The sequence below is a fragment of the Hyalella azteca genome, unplaced genomic scaffold, assembly GCF_000764305.2.
Source record: "Hyalella azteca isolate HAZT.00-mixed unplaced genomic scaffold, Hazt_2.0.2 contig10616, whole genome shotgun sequence".
Taxonomy (NCBI): Eukaryota; Metazoa; Arthropoda; class Malacostraca; order Amphipoda; family Hyalellidae; genus Hyalella; species Hyalella azteca.
This window is the reverse complement of record NW_025940648.1, coordinates 260064-278975: the sequence shown is the minus strand read 5'-3', so window position 1 is coordinate 278975 and position 18912 is coordinate 260064. Positions and strand designations below refer to the sequence as shown.

At 38.3% G+C, this 18912-nt stretch overlaps 3 protein-coding genes across 8 annotated transcripts; 2 read left to right on the top strand and 1 right to left on the bottom strand.

Annotated features, from left to right (window-relative positions):
* The first annotated feature begins 573 nt into the window (after positions 1 to 573).
* On the top strand, positions 574 to 5553 carry LOC108668527. Its single transcript, XM_018155762.2, has 2 exons — positions 574 to 789; positions 2986 to 5553. The coding sequence occupies exons 1-2, from the start codon at positions 630 to 632 to the stop codon at positions 5310 to 5312; spliced, it is 2487 nt and encodes an 828-aa protein (XP_018011251.1). The 5' UTR covers positions 574 to 629; the 3' UTR covers positions 5313 to 5553.
* A 913-nt stretch (positions 5554 to 6466) lies between these two features.
* LOC108668546 (leucine-rich repeat and death domain-containing protein 1) lies at positions 6467 to 18876 on the top strand. 6 transcript variants are annotated; one of them, XM_047882503.1, is made up of 9 exons: positions 6467 to 7016; positions 7804 to 7984; positions 8715 to 8847; positions 9303 to 9460; positions 10518 to 10748; positions 11171 to 11283; positions 11697 to 11876; positions 12741 to 12890; positions 13403 to 14775. In XM_047882503.1, exons 2-9 carry the CDS (start codon positions 7811 to 7813, stop codon positions 13533 to 13535), a joined length of 1272 nt encoding a protein of 423 aa, XP_047738459.1. In that variant the 5' UTR covers positions 6467 to 7016; positions 7804 to 7810; the 3' UTR covers positions 13536 to 14775. The 6 variants fall into 6 exon arrangements, with proteins under 6 accessions (XP_047738459.1, XP_018011271.1, XP_018011272.1 ...); XM_018155782.2 differs by lacking the exon at positions 6467 to 7016 and adding an exon at positions 18572 to 18876 and having other exon boundaries at positions 7388 to 7984; positions 13403 to 13572; XM_018155783.2 differs by lacking the exon at positions 6467 to 7016 and adding an exon at positions 18568 to 18876 and having other exon boundaries at positions 7388 to 7984; positions 13403 to 13572.
* Positions 14635 to 17616, bottom strand: LOC108668544 (flocculation protein FLO11). Its single transcript, XM_018155780.2, has 2 exons — positions 17393 to 17616; positions 14635 to 17128 (listed from the first exon to the last, which is right to left on the bottom strand). Exons 1-2 carry the CDS (start codon positions 17534 to 17536, stop codon positions 15038 to 15040), a joined length of 2235 nt encoding a protein of 744 aa, XP_018011269.1. The 5' UTR covers positions 17537 to 17616; the 3' UTR covers positions 14635 to 15037.
* Positions 18877 to 18912: the final 36 nt, after the last annotated feature.

The window sequence follows — 18912 nt, the reverse complement described above, 5'->3', positions numbered from 1 at the left end:
TTTTTGCTGAGCAAGGTAAATGTAATCAAAAATTTTTTGTTGTTAATCAATTTTTTGTTAACTGGAGCCTTTGCTACTGAGGTTCCTTCTACTGTAAATGCGTTGTTAGGGGTGTCCCTTATTACCCCGAGGGGTATCCCTTATTTCCCCTTCGTGCGGAAATGGCTGCCATTTTTTTGGAATGAGATAGGCAAATTCCGTCAATAGCACTTTCAAGCCACACCTGTGTGCAACTGACCTGTTATGTGAGTAAAATTTTTTAATGTGGCAAATATTTTTTTTTTTGCTCCAGACCTTGGTAAAGGTACTTTTCCAAAATCTCACTTTTCACACTAATTTTCAGCAATGTTTTAGAGATAGTAAATGTATGATTTCTTAGCTAGTTTTATACATAATAGATAGTAAAAACGTTGAAGTTTATGCCACTATTTTTAGTTTTGCAATATTTTCATCAATTTAGCTACTACAACATTTCTACAAAATATGGGCCGCGTGTCCCAATTTACCCCGCCCATCCCTTATTACCATGTTTGATGGTATGTTTTCTAATTTTGTATCCTAAAAATATTGTTACTCATGCAAAAGGAATATTTTCAGAAATCTCCTTTTGACCTGAAATACGTAGTAAGATGGATAAAACTGTTGAGCTACCTGCAGCTCCTACTGTTTCACTTGCTTCATCAAGGGTCTTCACCTTTGACAAATATGCACCTCTTCCGGATACCTGTAATTCAGCCCCCGTCATTGGATATCATAGTGCATCATCGAAAAAAAATAATAAGAACACAGGTAAGTTGTATTATTTTTCATTTCATTGACAGCCATTATGTTAAAAGTTTTACACCTACAGCATGACCCAATAAGCGATTGAGTTATGAAGCTAATGGTTGACTACCCTACTTGCTATTGTTAGTAGCTGGGTATTTAGTATTCCAGAAAGGATAATATTTTTTTGCTTCTTTTGACTTATTTTTCATAACTGTCAAAAGTGATGTGCCAAAATGTTTTGTTTGTGTATTAAAATTAAGTAACAGACATATTAGTTGGAATAGCTAGGTACTCTGCTAGCATAGTTATACAAACAGGAGAAGTAAAATGGGTACTTATTTTATTTAAAATTGTATTTTTTGGCATTTCAAATGCAGTTCCTCTTCAATTGATTATTGTATGACAAACATTCCTGTGATGACATTGTGCTGTGTTACACTGCATTATTATTGCATATTGAACTACTACAATGCCAGTGGAAGATGGGGCCCCGTGATAGCTCCTGATAGTGAAACAGTCATTGATGTATCATAATTATTTTCACTTTGGAGTGTGTTCAAAATGGACATTGGTGCATGAGAAAGTAATGGTGTTGCTGTAGTGGTGGCTGTGGCTCTGACTTGAGTCATTAGCTCATGACTTTGTTGAATGTACTGGTTAATGAACACTTCTGTTGCTGCTCCTACAGTTGTTAGTCAAGTTATTCTGTTTGAGTGGATAGGGACTAGCTTGTTGGAGGCAACAGTACAACTCTTGAGGCCACTTTACTGAGATACGTAGAATCACAGCTACAAGCCTACCATTCCTCTAGCTTGTTAGGTTAGTGATGTATAATGCCTTCCAAATAGAAGTTTTTAGCCTGCATATCATCCACTTCTTTTGTAACATCTGCAATCTAAGTAATCACTTCTATTGAATTTAATATTGTACATACTTCCATCAACATAAGGAACCCTCTGTATTGAGGCTCCATAAGGTTTGATTTCAAATTAATGCGTTCTGTTGAGAATAGGTAATCATCATTTGGTGTGGTTGATTTGAATGTCTATTCTGCACCCTCCATTGATTGGCTAATTCAGATATTTTGTATTGATCCTTCTTTGGTGCCTGATCTTGTTCCTCTACCACTTCTTTTGTCATCTGTTGTGGCGTCAGCAACAGCTTGCTAGAGTTGTATCAATCTTCTAACCTTATCACAGAAAACCTTTTCTGTGAATTTATATACTTCCTCTTTTGTGATAAATATTTTTATACACTTCCTCACCTCAGACCTTTCATATTTCTTTAATAATTGAACATAATAATGCAAGGGAACTAAAATGAGTTGCAAAAGGTAGCTTTAATTAGAAGTACCGTATTGGTAGTATGCCCTGGCTTTCTGTTATTCTTCTTTGTCTTCCTTGAATATAGAACAAAGTAATTTTTAATTATTTCTTTACATTTAGAGCATTGGGTTGCTGTGTTGATTACTTTCAGCAGATTTGATTTGGTTGAAATCTGTGGAGATAAGAAAAGCAAGCAGCCATAGGACCATAGGAATAAATGTGAGGAAATTCTAGTCTCGTAAATCCCATGTTTTCTCAACATGTGTGGCATTGTGTTGTATACTGAAGTCTATTGGCTCAACATTCACTAATGTTAGCCCTGTAAATATTAGATAGGACGTTTTCTATTGTTTCTATTGTTCATTAAGCTAAGCCTCGTCTTCACCGACGAGTCACTCTCGTGTAGACCTGCCTTGAATAAACTTGTGTTCCCTGCCCTGGTCTCTGCCCTCTACCACTGGTGTTGCACGGGATTTAGTCCCAGCTTCGTAATTAAGGATATTACACATTGTATGTGCAAATGGCAAGAATTTGTATTGGTCCAGCTTTTACCATTTATTCTATGATGTCAATCATTTACTCTCTTCTATGATTTGTGGTATCTGTAGAAATATTCTTCCTAATGATGGGCTTTGGCACAGTAGCCCCAAAATTCACATTTACAAGAGTTTTTTTTTACTAAGCACTTAATTTCTTGAGCTACAAGGCTTTCAAGAAACACATCACAAATTGTAAGAAGCTAAAACAAATGGATTTATCTGTGATCCTTGATTGCTCCTTTTGTGGCCAGAGCAAGAATTTTTTTGTCATTTGTTGTTTCCAAGCTTTGGGCATTACATTATTTATTGACTTGGAGTTAATGGTATTGAGATCCCATTTTATTTTGTTTCAGACGAGTTGCCGTTCGTGGTGACTCGCAAGCTTGCTGGTCCCTTGCCATGGCAGTCAGAGTATCCATGTTCATCTCCATGCTGCAGTGCTCTCATACCTAGAAGTTCATTGATGTATCCAAGCCGTACACGCTGCACTGAATCTCAGCTATATGCTGATAATCGCTCTTACCTGGGTAACTTGCTGCAGTGCGTGCCTTCCCAAAATGGTGATGTCAGGTTATTTCAAGCTGTGAATACCAATGAAGGATCTGTGGTGGTGCTTCATGAACTGCCATGTCTTCTTGAAGAGCAGACAAAGCTTATTGGGCCAAAACTTTCTTTTAGAAAAGACAATGCAATTCATGATATGCAGTGCGCTGAAGTAAGGAACGAAACTCTGCTGCTAACAAGAGCCCAAAAATTTGTTGACTTGCACAAAGTTTGTGATGACCAACTAGAATTCTGTAATATTAAAATAGAGTCGGATGTTAGTTTAACCAGCGCCTGTCTAAGCCAGAAATATGGAGATAAATGGTTACAAACCGACGTTAGTCAACGAATCAGCTTGTATGATAGTCAAAGAATGCAGCCATGCATATGGTCATCGATGATTCCTGACAACATTAATAGAGGTCTGGACGGTAAATGGTGTTCAGCGGTATTTGCATATGAAGATAACATTGCTATCGCCACTAACAAGACTAGCATTTATTCCTGTGACTTTAGGAAGCAGAAATGTGACCGTTTATTCGATTTGTACCGTAGTACAAACAAGAAGAACATTGACGAAATCTGCAACTTGAAACATTCGTCGAGTAGTCCATACATGTTTGTCGTCACGTGTGACGAACTCATTCTTTTGGACGAGAGAAATTCCCGTGTACCCGTGATGAAGTACAATCACATGCTCCTCGGGAGACCTGCTCGTTCCGTTCTGCAAACTATGCACAACATTGACATTATGATGTTGGCAAACAATCTCGAGAAGAGAGTTGCCTTTGCTTCGGTTGAAGGCCTAGATATTTTGAGGGAGACTCCTGACAATTATATTAAATCTCCTTCTTTAATATATCACAGTGATTTTGCAACTCCAGTTAAAAATTATGCACACAAGAAAGGGTTGTGGTTTGACCATAGGGTTTCAGATACTCTTCTTAACTTTGACAATGCTGGTCTTGGATCGGCTTGCTCAAGCGACGGCAAAAGCTTCACAGTCTTCCTGTCCAGCAAAGCAGGTGATGTTTTTTCACAAAAGTTCAGTCTTATTGACAGCGATTCTGCCACGGCAACTCTAACAAACACTAGTTCTCTAGTTCGCCGCCTGAAAGACTACGAGAAAACTACAATAAAGCTTGACGATTTGTTTGCCCCTAATAAATCAAGTCGTAAATTTGTCGGCAATGTCATTACCAGTACATCTGGTGGAAGCCAGCATTTAGATTCCGTTCCGGTGTGGGACGTAACTAATTTCGTTGAGAGCTACAGGAACAGCGACGCACCCAGAAAGACCTCAAATGAAGATCGTGTTTTTAAGTGGATTGATGAACTTACTTTTAACTACAAAATTGATACAGAATTTATGCGCTCATCATCTGAAAATCAAGCGGACGATAAAATATCGAAGTACTTCCATGCAAACACTGTAGAGCGTATGAGCCACAAATGGATTTCATCTCGCAAAGACATGGTTGCCTTGCGGGTATTGGAATATTGGCCTTTACCTGACCCCAATGAAGCCTCTGAATTAAATCTAGATGCATTTGCACCGGACAACAAAGTCCAATACTATCGCTCCGTTCCTTACAGCAAAAAATTTGGCGTGTCAGAATACACGAATAAAGTCAAATCTCGTTCATCAGATGGAGGTTCGAGTAGCCGAAGTTCTGGCACTAGTTTATCTAAAAATTCAGATCGACCATCTAAACGCACCGTTAAATCTGGTGTTAGCCAAGAGCTTCTAGACGCTACGGCTGCCTTGGAGGCTCCCAGAACTCCGTATCTTTCGACACTTCCCAGTCATCCAAGGACGCCGTTTACAACACATGTTCCTCAAAACTTCCAAGATCTGACAAATATTACTCAAAGTCAACTGGGTGCAAGACAAGATAGTCAGTCATGCACTCCTAGTATCGCGAATATGCCACAAATAATTCAATTGAGAACACCATATTCTGCAAGCGTTGCAGAGCGGAGTACGCAAAGTCAACAGAGTACGCACTCTGCTAGTCAACGGAGTACGCAAAGTTCAGCCGGTTTATCGACGCCATACGCTTCTATTTTGGGCGTGCGTCCTTCTGCTCCTTCTACAGGTCGGCTCAAGAAGAGACCAAGAAACGCAGGATTCTAGTGTCTGATATTTAATTTATTCTTTCAAAACATGATACTTTTTGATGACCTCTTGCCATGAAAAATAAGCTGCTAATCTGGTTAGATAATCAACGCTTTGAAAAGTTACCTTGCGATGAAGTTCATTAAATATTTGAACTGAAAGAAGGATGGCACACTATGAGATGCTGAAATTGTGACACTTCATGCTTTTTCGACACTACGTAAGCTTTTTGCGGAGGATTTTATTTATACTTATTCCAATTATTATTAGATGGCAGGATTTACTTGTTTACACACGTGCGATTGATGACCAGAGAATTCGTTGGTTTATATTATCAGGGAGTGGAACTTTTCTTCAGATGGCGGTAGATAAAAAGGCAAGTTTCAGGAAGTAGTTTTTCTTTATTAACGACGTTTCGAATGCAACAAACATTCATTTTCAAGTTAGAAGAAGCATTAAACATTGAAATTTTGGTGGAAATAACGAATTCTCTGGTCATCAATCGCACGTGTGTAAACTTATTCAAATATCCACGTTTTTACAATCATGTTGATCTATCGTCATTCGTATGACAAACACGGCTACAAACAATTGACAATAGCACTATGACATTGTATGTCGATTGTATTTCTAAAGCAACAAGCTGATAGTCCAAAGCCCGTTTTGATTGAATGCTATTTATACTTCCTTTATGTAATTTGCATAATAAATTCTGATGTGGATGTCATGGTTGGGTAGGATTTTATTCTAAATTCAGCGTTTATATATTCCTCTGCCTCCTTATGCTACTCTTTTATGATGTATATTAGGTAGAAAATTGTTTAACGTATGGAGTAATCATTTTTTTCGTATAAACGTTCTTCATTTGTATCTTGAATCTTTACCCAGCTAGATGTGAATAATTTGAAAGTTTATACCTATAGGTACCTTGGGACTACAGCTATGGTCGTTGACTTACTTAACTTTCATCCTTAATTGAACTTTATCTCGACTTGGCTTCAAACGTCGTGCAAAGCGTGCTGCATTGATTATATCACATGTTGAATTATATGAAGTTACAATAAAATCACGTGTTGACATAAAGAACATTTTAGTGTTGATATCATTAGGCAAAATAATTACATTCAGAGCTGAATCATAATTGTTTTTATTTTTGGTCCTGATTGATGCCATTGGCAGTAACTTTCATTAAACTGACCTTTCCTGACATCAAGTTGCAATGATTCTACTTTTTACAAAGTATTCAATATTTTGTGAACAGTCAACGACTTGTGTTGTGGACAGGCGGGTGACGCCCCTGGGTTTCCTTGTCGAAATAACTTGCGAAATTGTCTCGTAATTTCCACAGAAATTTCACCCCATTAAATGCTTAGGTAATTTACGGGGATATTTTTCCATTAGTCTAGGTTCACTATTCAGTGCGTCAAGCTTCACAATTCCATGCAAGCTTCACTATTCCGTGCAAAGGTATTTCTCTGTGTCACCGTGAATGGATTCTCGCGAATTTTGCATACTTGGATCCTCCGCTAACTTGGATAATGAACAAATATTTCTTCAAAGATTCAGGTTGGGCGAGTTACGACTAAAGCCATTTATGTTCAGTATCTTGAACGTGATTTTTGCTGACGCAGATTGTTTTACTGCGTTCTGAAGCAAAAAGGGACAATTTTTATTATTTAATTGAAAAGTTATAGAGTGCAGTGATCGTCGCACTTGACAAACGTGAGTAGTGCGCTCCTGAGCCATTTTCAGAACATACGTTTTTGCATCGCAGGTTTACTCGCATTTTCTCTTATGCCAAATTGTTTCGTCTATTCAAAATTGTTCTTGAATCTGTAAGTAATGGGTTCAAGATTATTGAGAGCTTCTTTGGAATAAACGGCAAGAAATCCGTTAAGACTGCTTAATAGTAGGCTTTTATTTTTCAAATTATTTAATTGTAATATTAATCGCAATTTTTTAATAAATAATATGAGTATAATGGATCCGCTATATCATTATAGCGGATCCTATCTTTATATCTTCTGAATTATGATTTAAAACATTACCTAATATATAACTTTAGTGTTGCATTCTAAGTTTAAGTGTTGGTTTTATTCCATTATCGATTTCTGTAAACAAATTTTAAACTGACAGGACAAATTTTAAGCGTCAAGACATAATTACCTCAACTCAACACCTCGGTAAATAAAAGTTCTGAGGTGGAATGATATATTGCCTAATCAATGCGACCTTAGACTTTGTACATTAGTCGTGTCATTTTCGGTCTTTACAAGCTCGCCCTATTAATAGTATTAATACCGATTAATACTTTTATAATCACCCATAATACTTGCATATTACTAAGAGTATAAGAAGTATTACCATACCCAGACATGAAGAATCACATTTGTTGACGCTATTGAAGAATCACATTTGTTGACGCTGTTGAAGAATCACATTTGTTGACGCTGTTGAAGAATCACATTTGTTGACGCTGTTGAATGATCACATTTGTTGCTCGTTCAAGTTGGAAGATGCGCATCAACTGCGAAGTGACATCGCTACATCGCGGCACGGCAGCCGTGTCGTGTCGGCAGCCTCGCGCCGTGCGATCGACTTTGAGTGTCGCGTGCGCCGTGCCTGGTAATGACCAGAGCGTGTGCCTGCATCTCTGTAACGCTGCTAACAAACTTGGCACCCAGTATAAGGTTGGTGATAATCATGGCTGTGGTATTACTTGTACAACTGTAACGCTGCTAACAAACTTGGTACTCAGTATAAGGTTGGTGATAATCATTGCTGTGGTATTACTTGTACAACTGTAACGCTGCTAACAAACTTGGTACCCAGTATAAGGTGTGTGACAATCATGGCTGCGGTATTACTCTTATACGACTGTAACGCTCATAACGTATACAATTTGATAACCTTACTCTACTGCAAGTAGAGTCTGTTTTAAGTATCGGTGTAGTGGATGAATTTATAAAATATGCTGTTGATTCTTTAGCCCTGACTAACACTAAGTTAGTGTTTTTTACATCATTTAAACTGTTCTTAAGTCCGTCCTCACAAATTTTTTTAATATACGAGTTCCAGTATGCTTTTTAATATTTCAATGAATTACTCTGACCATGCATACATATTTGGTAAACACTTGATATCCGATGCGCAAAATTTATGTTATTTGTACATTTTTGCTTCGGATTGTTCATGTATTCAAATGTGATTAATTAAACAAATTTTATTCAATGATGTATACATGAGCATTTACAATCAACCCGAATTTCTCACGGATTTAAAACTTCAGCATTCGTTGCTTGAGTTGAGCAATGAATGCGTTAAAACTTCACCATTCGGTGCTGGAGTTAAGTATAATGAATGCACTTTATCTTCGCGAATATTGTCAAGCGAATCTATTAACCGTATTATCTCGTGCAGATCTTGAACAACGTCAGTTACCTTTTTTCCAAGTTTATCGAAGAGGGCAAGTTCACAATACGGCTAATAAATCCTAACCTGGACCTTCTCGTCAAGACTGATGCCGAACAAGCCAAAAAATTCGTCAAAATTCGTAAGTTATATATAAATAGAGATATAATATAATATATAATATAATAGGTCATAGGACCGACGAAGGAGTCCTTAATTCAATTGTGCAAAATAGGTATTTAGTACCGTATATCTTCTCTTGACAACAATATGTAGGTACTGTTACCAAGGGAAGATTTGAAAACTTGAATTTGAAGAAAAAACATTCAATATGAGCTTCCTGAAGGATAACCAGTTAGTGTCCAGCATAAAATTAACTGAAATAAACCTTACATTAAATACTTGACTTAGCTTTTTCCTCTGCTCTGAAATGTGTTCTTGAAATTACTTAAGTTTAATGAGAGAAATTTGTTAACTCGTTTAAAGAACCATTTTTTTAACCATCCCAACATAATGAAAAAGTTTTATTCCTGATATTAAATTGCTTCAGAGAACTTGGATCTTTTTATCGTAATTTTAATGTACTCTTTACTTCAGTTTCTCTTTGTGTGAGAGGAAAAGTACCAAAGAATCTATCTTCTGTGGAGGCGATCAGAACCAGAGACCTCACGAAGCCCGAAGTATCCCTAAATATCACTTCACAGCAGGACTACCCAGTCAAGACTGCCTTCCCGGCCCATCTCCAGCAGTTAATCGTGAGTTATTTGGCTAACCGTTGTGTCAAAAATGCCTGCTTTCCCGGCCCATCTCCAGCAGTTAATCGTGAGTTATTTGGCTAACCTGTCTGTCCGTCCGTCCGTGACCTCAAGTTTTCGTCGACGAGAAAATGCGCTCTCTGTCACTCACTGCAGTGAGTACCTACTGAGTTATATTTTTTGTTTCATTCACTGTTAATCACATTACGAACAAAGTACACATGTAAATGTTTGTCGGTAATGGTAAAAGGGTACAAATTTCATGCCTTGACGTTCTATCTTGTGAATGAATTGTCGATCGTAGGTGCACACCAACAACAACAAGACTGCGCAGGTAATGTACAAATTTGACATTGTTTCCTTATTCATGACGAAAAATAAGCACAAGTGTGTCAGTTTTCGTGATGAGTGACACTGGTTAATGCTTGTTACCTGGCGAGTAGGTAATAGGTTGTATATACAGCGGGTGTAAAAAGTATCCGACACAAGGAAAAAGTTTATTTAATTAAAGCTTTTACAACAAAATAACACGAAGAAACAATATTCTTATGTAAATTTACATTGCTAATACAAATATATCAAAGCAACAATATAATTAAATGTTTACTTGGTGACTGCAGTTTCGTAAAATTTAAGGTTCAAAATAATAAAGTTTTTCCTTTGTGTCGGATACTTTTTGCACCCACTGTATATATTTGGTTTATGTTTGACAGTGTGCGTGCATAGTCACTTGAAGCAAGTAAAATAGTGCAGAACGATTGAAGTAAGAATTCAACTTTTCAGTCAATTTTTACCCATTACTAGGAATAATTTCAAATAATTAATATCCAAATAATAATTTTGCGTTTCAAGTACTTCGGTTTTCAAAATGAACTGTTATTTATTTATTAAAATGTTTGCAAAATGGAGCAAATACCATCGATGTTTTTGTGTGCAGGTGAAGAGTGCAAATTGAAGCAAAATGAAGCAAATACTATAGATATTTTTTTTTTGTGCAGGTGACAGAGTGCAAATCGAAGCAAAATGGAGCAAATACTATAGATATTTTTGTGCGCAGGTGACAGAGTGCAAATTGAATCGGGTGGAGGGACGGATTTTGCGCCTGCGTCGGCTGGAGATTCTGAATCTGAGTGACAACCTCATAGTCGAGGTGCCCAGGACTGTCGCAGATATGGCCGCCCTCACCGAGCTCGTGCTCTCCGGCAACAAGATCGCCTCGTTGCCAGCACATTTGTTCGATGGTAAAATCAACGCCACATTGAGGAAGCTCGACTTGGCGCGCAATCAAGTGAGTTATACGCAGCCAATCGTGATAAGAATGTTTTTATTGAAGGTTATTAAAAACATTCTTCAAATTCAAAAAACATTCTTCATTCAAAAGGTTGTTAAACTGTAGAAACCGTAGTGCTTACTCAGGAGTACTACGAGATTTTACGTATTGAAAACTGCGAGCAGAAAACGATCTAACCGAAATTGAATTATGATGAATTTACTTTATTAATATATCCTAAAATTACGCTCTACGCATGCAATAAACGACTCGCAAAAATCCGCGCTATAGCAAGTAACGCACGTTATGAATATTACTGAACACCTCATGAGGTAGATAGGGCATTCGCGATACTTGATTGTAAACTTTGAGAAGGGACACTATTGTATTCAATTACAGGGACACTGTTGTATTCAGTTAAAACATTTACATTGTTCTAGTTGGTGTTGCTGCCGGCCAGCTTGTGTTTGCTGAACAAGTTGTTCACGCTGGACGTGAGCAGTAACCAACTCATGGTCATCCCGCTCACCATCAAAAGACTAGCCAGCCTGCAGTACGTTTATGACAAATCTGATTTCTTTTTATGTTGTCTTTATATACCATTGAGGTTTTAGTGCGCCTGTTAACCTATCCAATTCTTTTTATACTTTAAAGAATTCTGCCCATGCGTGTTTGTAGATTGATCGTTTCAAGTTAATTTTCTGCGCTTTTGCATTTAAGATATTTAACCTTAAAATTACTCATTTATTATGGTAATACACAACTCTTATGCAGACATGTTCTTAATTAGATATACAGGCGAAAGCCCCATTAATTTTTTAGGTCCTTGTTTGATTTCTCTGCACTGAATCAATCTTTATACGTGTGTAAAATTTCCTACTTCTACTGATAGTTTCTATTGAGTTAATTTTTCATGAGTTGCTGAACTGGCATAAATATCAAGCGGTTAAATGACATTTTGTTCAGGTACCTCAACTTATCGGACAACCCGCTGACCTCACTACCTTTTGCGGTATCAGAGATGCCACTTACGAGCTTAAGTTTCGACTACATCTTGCCACACGAATATGTTCATGAGCCTTACTACAGCAACAGTCCTCCTGTGTTGCCGCTCACCGAGATGGCTGCAAGAACATTGTTGGGATGGTAAGCTCCTTGTCATTTGTTTGATTGCTTTGGCCTGAAGTTCTACGGTCATAACTGCTACCTCTGCAAGAACATTGTTGTGGGGATGGTAAGCTCCTTGTCATTTGTTTGATTGCTTTAGCCTGAAGTTCTTGGGTCACAACTGCTACCTTTGCAAGAACATAGTTGTGGGGAAGGTAAGCTCCTTGTCATTTGTTTGATTGCTTTAGCCTGAAGTTCTTGGGTCATAACTGCTACCTTTGCAAGAACATTGTTGTGGGGATGGTAAGCTCCTTGTCATTTGTTTGATTGCTTTAGCCTGAAGTTCTAGCGTCAAAACTGCTACCTTGAAGCTGCCGAGCATCTAAATTTGATTTATATTCAGTTCATAGATTCCCTGTCATTCCATGGGTTGGACCCGATTTAATGTAATTCTGTTCTAATTTTCTTTGCGTATTGTTTTCTTTGTTATGAATGTTTGAATGTTGGAAAAAGGAGATTGCTAGAATTTGAAATGTATACATGTAGAATTAATTTATAAATTTTTTAGCGTTTTGAATGACATCGCAAATTATAGTCCTAGATGTAGAGGTCTTCCAAAAGAAGCCATATTAAATAATTGCGAAGCAAAAGAGCGTAATGCTGTAATAAATTTGTTAATTTTTCAGAGATGGACTTGGCCATATAAAAAAATTGCATTTTCAAGTACTCCTGAATTGATTTTTTTAGTAAAACTATAAATTTAGTGTAGTGCAAGACGTTTGTGATACAGAAAATACATCATTATATTGTTGTGAAAAATATCGCCTATGTTGTATAAAAAAAAAGATTTCACATTATTTTTTTTAGAATTGATATCACACATTTTTTTAATCACAATTTCAGCAAGCACAGAGATCCGGAATACCTGCACCACTTGACGAAGGATTTGCCCAGCACTCTGCGGAGACGTCTTATGTACTTTATTGGATGCGACTTTTGTTCCGGAGTTTGTGTGAGCTATGGCACCATTTATTACAAAGACTTACGTATGGGGTGAGTAGCTCTAACTATCTATACATGCTGGAATTCTTATTTATAATCTCTTCAACTCGAGTTATTACGATATTAACGTGTAATTCGAAATTATTATATTATATTGTTTCCAATGTCAAATGTCAAAGTAATATTTTTGGCACTATCGTGCTGAATAAATCTACGCTTCTCATGAAAACTATCTAAAAATTTACACACCAATTTACAATACACAAATTATTGAAGTAATGACAAACTGTTAAGCACGGTTTTTCTATCATTAACCTGGACGTCTAAGATATTTTCAAACGTCTTACTGGCAATCTCCAGCGCCCGATTCAGTCATTCTCTACCCTGTGGATCAATCAATTTTTTCCAACGCGAATTATTTCTCGATTTAGGGCCCGCGGTCTAGCCTCTCCCACAGTATTTTAACTTTAATAAAGCTCTTGTTTTTGTTACGCAAGTTCTTATTTGAATTAATTACCGAAATGTTTGTTATTTAGACTCTTCTGACGTTTCTTCGTCCTCAGAAATTTCAAGGCGATGCTCATAGAAAAGCGAAGAGGAATGCCAGTTTTCCCCGGTTCCCATATGTCCTGCTGTAGCCAACGCAGAGCTGAGCGCTTACCTCGGGGCCCGAGCCACATTCTGGCCGAGAGATGATACACTAAGATATACCGCACATTGGTTATTCAGCGAGGTGATTGTAAAATTATTTAGTTGGTGATTGAAATTTACTAGGTACTGTAACTTATCATTGCTGAGAAGGCGAATGTGTCAATGATACACTAAGATATACCGCACATCTGTTATTCAGCGGGGTGATTATAAAATTATTTAGTTGGTGATTGAAATTTACTAGGTACTGTAACTTATCATTGCTGAGAAGGCGAATGTGTCAATGATACCCTGTGATGTACGGCACATTTGTTATTCAGCGAGGTGATTATAAAATTATTTAGTTGCTGATTGAAATTTACTAGGTACTGTAACTTATCATTGCTGAGAAGGCGAATGTGTCCAATGACAGAGTAAAGAAGCAAGAGCAATGAGCCTTCTACAGTTTGAATTTCAGGTGTCTGTCTTCACTTTAGTTTGCGAATTGAGAGTCCTAAGCTTTTAATCTGTCTCGCGGATATTCTTCTTTCGTTCATTATATGAACCTGATGCAAAGAAGTGGGCGATGTTAGCGCTATTGTGTGCATTGTATTGTATAGCCGCTAGCATTTTTGTGAGGCTAATATTTCAAGTATTTAAGTCGACCTCTTCCTTGAACAATTCTGATTCTTGATCTCGACTTGTGACGCCTCTATGGATACATTTTCTTCCGTATTCCAATGCTCAAGGCTGGCTGTGACTATCAATAAATTGCACTTGCTTGTATTGTTGGTCAGGCTCATTGCCGATGCACGATGACCATTAACAGAGGTACGCCGTTACTCAAGGATATAGTTGACAGATATGCCTTTATTGTAAGCCTAGTTTTTAAATTTATAGGAGATTGCGAAGTTTACTGCTCGATTTGTTCTCAGTAAAATTAGTTAGTTTGTGCAAATGTTGAGTTGATGGATTGTTGCTCATTTAAACCGACAGTGTTTTTCTCCCTCTAGACTCCAGTTTTGTTATTCAGTTGATCGTGACTAAAGTTTTAACTCGTCAAATATTCACCGAGTAGTTAAAATAAACCTTAAAAAGCTTATCATTTGTTTAAAGCTTTACGCTGTTATCGCTGCCAGAAATTGTATGATAAAAAATAATCGAATCCAATAGATGCTTTTTACTTCTCAACTCACAAAAGAAAAACAACATTTAATAGATGCACATGACATCTGCCAGTCGTGCAAACCACGTGTATTTTGGGTCTTAGCTTGGGACAGTAGTAACTACGTTTTTTTTTTCAGATTCATAAACATTGAGAATTCACTCCATCTTCGAACACTTCAATATTCCATGAATCTGCTTTCTTTTTATCTATTTTCATGTTACGAAAGTCTTTTGCCACATTAATCTGAATTGTTAAAGATAACACATAATTGCTATCACATTGCTTATCAAATAGGACTCGTGCGCCAGCGTTAAAAATATGCATTATCAGAAGTGCTATAGAGTAAATAGGTTATACATTACATATACATAAATATTTTTAAGTTTCACGCTGCAAGTAGTTACTTAGTATCAGTGTAGTCGTAATAGTAATGATAAGCGTCATTGGGGTCAAAATTGAATGCATTCTTGAGGTCGTCATGACTGAAGTCGCCTCGCTCATAGATGGCCCTGAGACGATCTCTTACTTTGTTGTTGAATATGTCAGGAAAGTCTTCTTCGTTTGTCGGGGCTGCAAATGGGTTGGGGAAAGCACCGTCCCCGCCTCGTGGGGCACCAAATGGGTCTGGGAAATCATCTTTTTTCTCTTCATTTGGGGAGCTCGGAAGAGCCCCACTGCCTTCCGTGCCCGGGAGTGGGAGTATATCGACATCGTCTCCAGAGGGGGTGGATGTTAGGGGCTTCGTTGTGGTCTTGAGTGTTGTGATGACGGAAGGGGTAGTGGAGCGAGCTGTGGTAGAGGGAATTGTGGTGGTGGTGGAGGAAGTTGTGGTTGTGGTAGAGGAAGTTGTGGTGATAGAGGAAGTTGTGGTGGTAGAGGAAGTTGTGGTGGTTGGAGTTGTTGTGGTGGTTGGAGTTGTTGTGGTGGTTGGAGTTGTTGTGGTGGTTGAGGGAGTTGTGGTGGTCGAGGGAGTTGAGGTTGTGGTAGAGGGAGTTGCTGTGTTGGTGGTTGGAGTTGTGGTAGAGGGAGTTGTTGTGGTGGTAGAGAGAGTTGTTGTGGTGGTGGTTGGAGTTGTGGTAGAGGGAGTTGTTGTGGTGGTAGTTGGGCGTATTGTGGTGGACTGAGCTGATGGAGCTGTAGACGGCGTTACAATAACACTAGTTAATATTGTGGAATAATTTATTTCCGGATCCTTTTCTTCCTCCGATTCCTTCTTTTCTTCGGTACTGTTATCCTCCGCCGATTCCTTCTTTTCTTCGGTACTGTTATCCTCCGCCGATTCCTTCTTTTCTTCGGTACTGTTATCCTCCTCCGGTTCCTTCTTTTCTTCAGTACTGTTATCCTCCTCCGGTTCCTTCTTTTCTTCAGTACTGTTATCCTCCTCCGGTTCCTTCTTTTCTTCGGTACTGTTATCCTCCGCCGATTCCCTCTTTTCTTCGGTATTGTTATCCTCCTCCGGTTCCTTCTTCTCTTCGGTACTGTTATCCTCCGATTCCTTCTTTTCTTCGGTACTGTTATCCTCCGCTGATTCCTTCTTTTCTTCAGTACTGCCTTCCTCCGATTCCTTTTTTTCTTCGGTGCAGCCTTCCTCCGATTCCTCCGCACTCCGATTCCTCCCCTCGCCATTCTTCTCTGTCAGGTCAATTTCATTTCCGCTAGATGTTGTCTCTAAGGCCCTGTTTATCGAACTAATAAATGTAGAGGTTCCGATAGTTGCATGTGTGGGTGCGATATTATCCATAATGGCAGTTGACGAAGAATGTTCATCTGCGTCTGTGAAATTCAGGTTATGATTCTCGAGGGAAGTGTCCCCTTCTACTAACGGTGCTTCGATCGTACCGATCAATCCCGTGGATTCCACTGACTTAGGTGGACTGGTAACACGATCAGCTGGCGTCTCAGTTGCTGGACTTGTTATCACACCTGTAATTGTAACATTTGGGTTCAGCATCCCTTCTTTCTCGAGGATCTCATTTATTGTTGGGAGATCTCTTCTCACTGACGTCGACACACCGGAAGTATTGCTGTACGTTACGTTAATACCGAGTCTTTCCAGCATTGCGATCGCGTCCTTATCACCTCTCGTTACCCCGTCCCTTACTTTGTCAACGAAATATTCGTACTTCTGCTCGCCTGTGAGTTTTCTTCTTATTTTTCTGTATCCTGATCGCACAGCGTCGCTGACCCTCCTCCCAATGACGACTATTCCCTGCCTTGTTGCGTTCGTTCCTTGGCGAATTGCGCGGCCAATCGTTGAATTACGAATCGCTTGGCCCATTGTCGAATTTTTAAATTTGTCATAGCCTCTTCTGACTAAATTACTGATCCCTTGAACGGGATTGAACGAACTCCAAAATCCTCTCGGTGGTGTTTCTCGCTGCTTATCTGCCTCTAGTATCGGAGCCACCATTGTTGTCTCTCGGGATATGACGATGCTGCGTGCAGTCGTGGTCGTTGTACTTGTGCTAGTCGTTGTTGTTTGTGTGTTCCTCTGGAAAAAACGGAAAATACACATATAGACAACTACATTGATACTATGGAATATTATATTTATAATATAGATGTTTAAGACAAACTTTCAGAACATTGTTCATAAAGTTTCGGCTCCTGGAACACAATGGATAACCTTTGCTTGTTCATGCAGCATATTTCTAAGATGTTCATTTTTTTGTGTCCCAAAAATGTTTGATTTCACTTATCTGACACTTTGTTGAAATGTCAGAGACACCCCTAATGTTGCTTAAGAACTTCGTACCGAGAAAGGCCAGAAGCTCCATCGCTTGAGTCTGCTCAGGCGCAGGTCGTGAAGCTGTGCGTGGTCTTGAGGGCCCAAACGAGAGTTCAGCTCCCTCGCCAACGACAGGGAAACCAATAATGCTAAAACAATTGATATTTTCATGGTGTTCAATTATTCCTTCTTGTTTAACTTGTACAAAAATTCATTTGCTGTAAAGAACCTGTTTAGTTAAGGGCGTGATCAAATTTCGATATCTCGACATTATAAGTTCCCGGCTCCTGTGCACACTACTGAGTGCCCATCCCATTAGCTTGGAGTGTGTGAGACTATTGCTAGTATATTCTGCTAGTAATTAAGAATTGCACGCCATCGATCAAGTCATCTATACAAGACTTGTGTTTTTCATTTCTCATCCATGCTTTGTGAATGAGGTTTCCTTCCCTTGATTGGTTATAGAAATATTGTCGTAGAAAACTCAAAGAAATTGAGTGCGCACAAGACATGTCTCGGCAGCTCGACTGATTTATTGTCTATATTGGAGTGTCTTGTCGCTTGGTACATAAGCCAAGCTGAGAGGAATTTCTACCTGAAGTTGACGTATTATTGGATTTTTATGCTAAGTAGCAAGTAACATCAGTGAATAATCTAGTAGAAAAAAAAATACACTTCTTAAGATTTTTGCACGACTATTCTCTTATAGCAATTGGTATTCTGTTATCATTATTGATTTAAGAATTTGGCATGTGTTAAGAATGATTCGCAATGATTCGCATCGTTGCCCCTGACTGATGAATTGAACATCACTTTCCCAAATTGAAAATCATAAATTTAGCGGCGCATATTACGGTGGGAATTGCAAGATCTTTATTCGATTGCGTATTCATTAACAGTTGTCAATATTATTCGGATCTAATGGCATGATAGCTAGATTTACGGTCGGCGAATTGAGTTTTCAGCGATTTATTTTTAAATTTACATTTCTATATTCATTCATTTTCTGAAATAATTTAATTGCGTATTCATTAACAGTTGTCAATATTATTCGTATCTAATGGCATGATAGCTAGAGTTACGGTCGGCGAATTAAGTTTTCAGCGATTGATTTTTAAATTTATCAAATAGATTGATTGATTTTTAAATTTACGTTTCCATATTTATTCATTTTCTGAAATAATTTATTTTGATTTCTCAAGTTAGGCGCAAACACGTTTCACACACTCAAGTTGTCACGTCACCACACTGCGCAAGTCTCTGCGGTACAAAACCACGACTGCCCCCGCAGGCCCCAGAAGAACACTGAAGTCTTTGTGCTGCTGGCGTCTAGGAAGATTGCTTCCTAGAACACATCAATGGCCGACCTCAATTCTCTGCTTGCTCTGCGCGTCATAACTGACGACCGTGAATTCAGACATATGTTTGTACATTCTGACCCATATTTAATAATAACAACTAACCTTAGTTTCGTTCTTATATTCAACTACGTACCAAAGTCTTTCTAACATTTATAATATATTCCTAAGTTTAAGAATAAAGGCTAA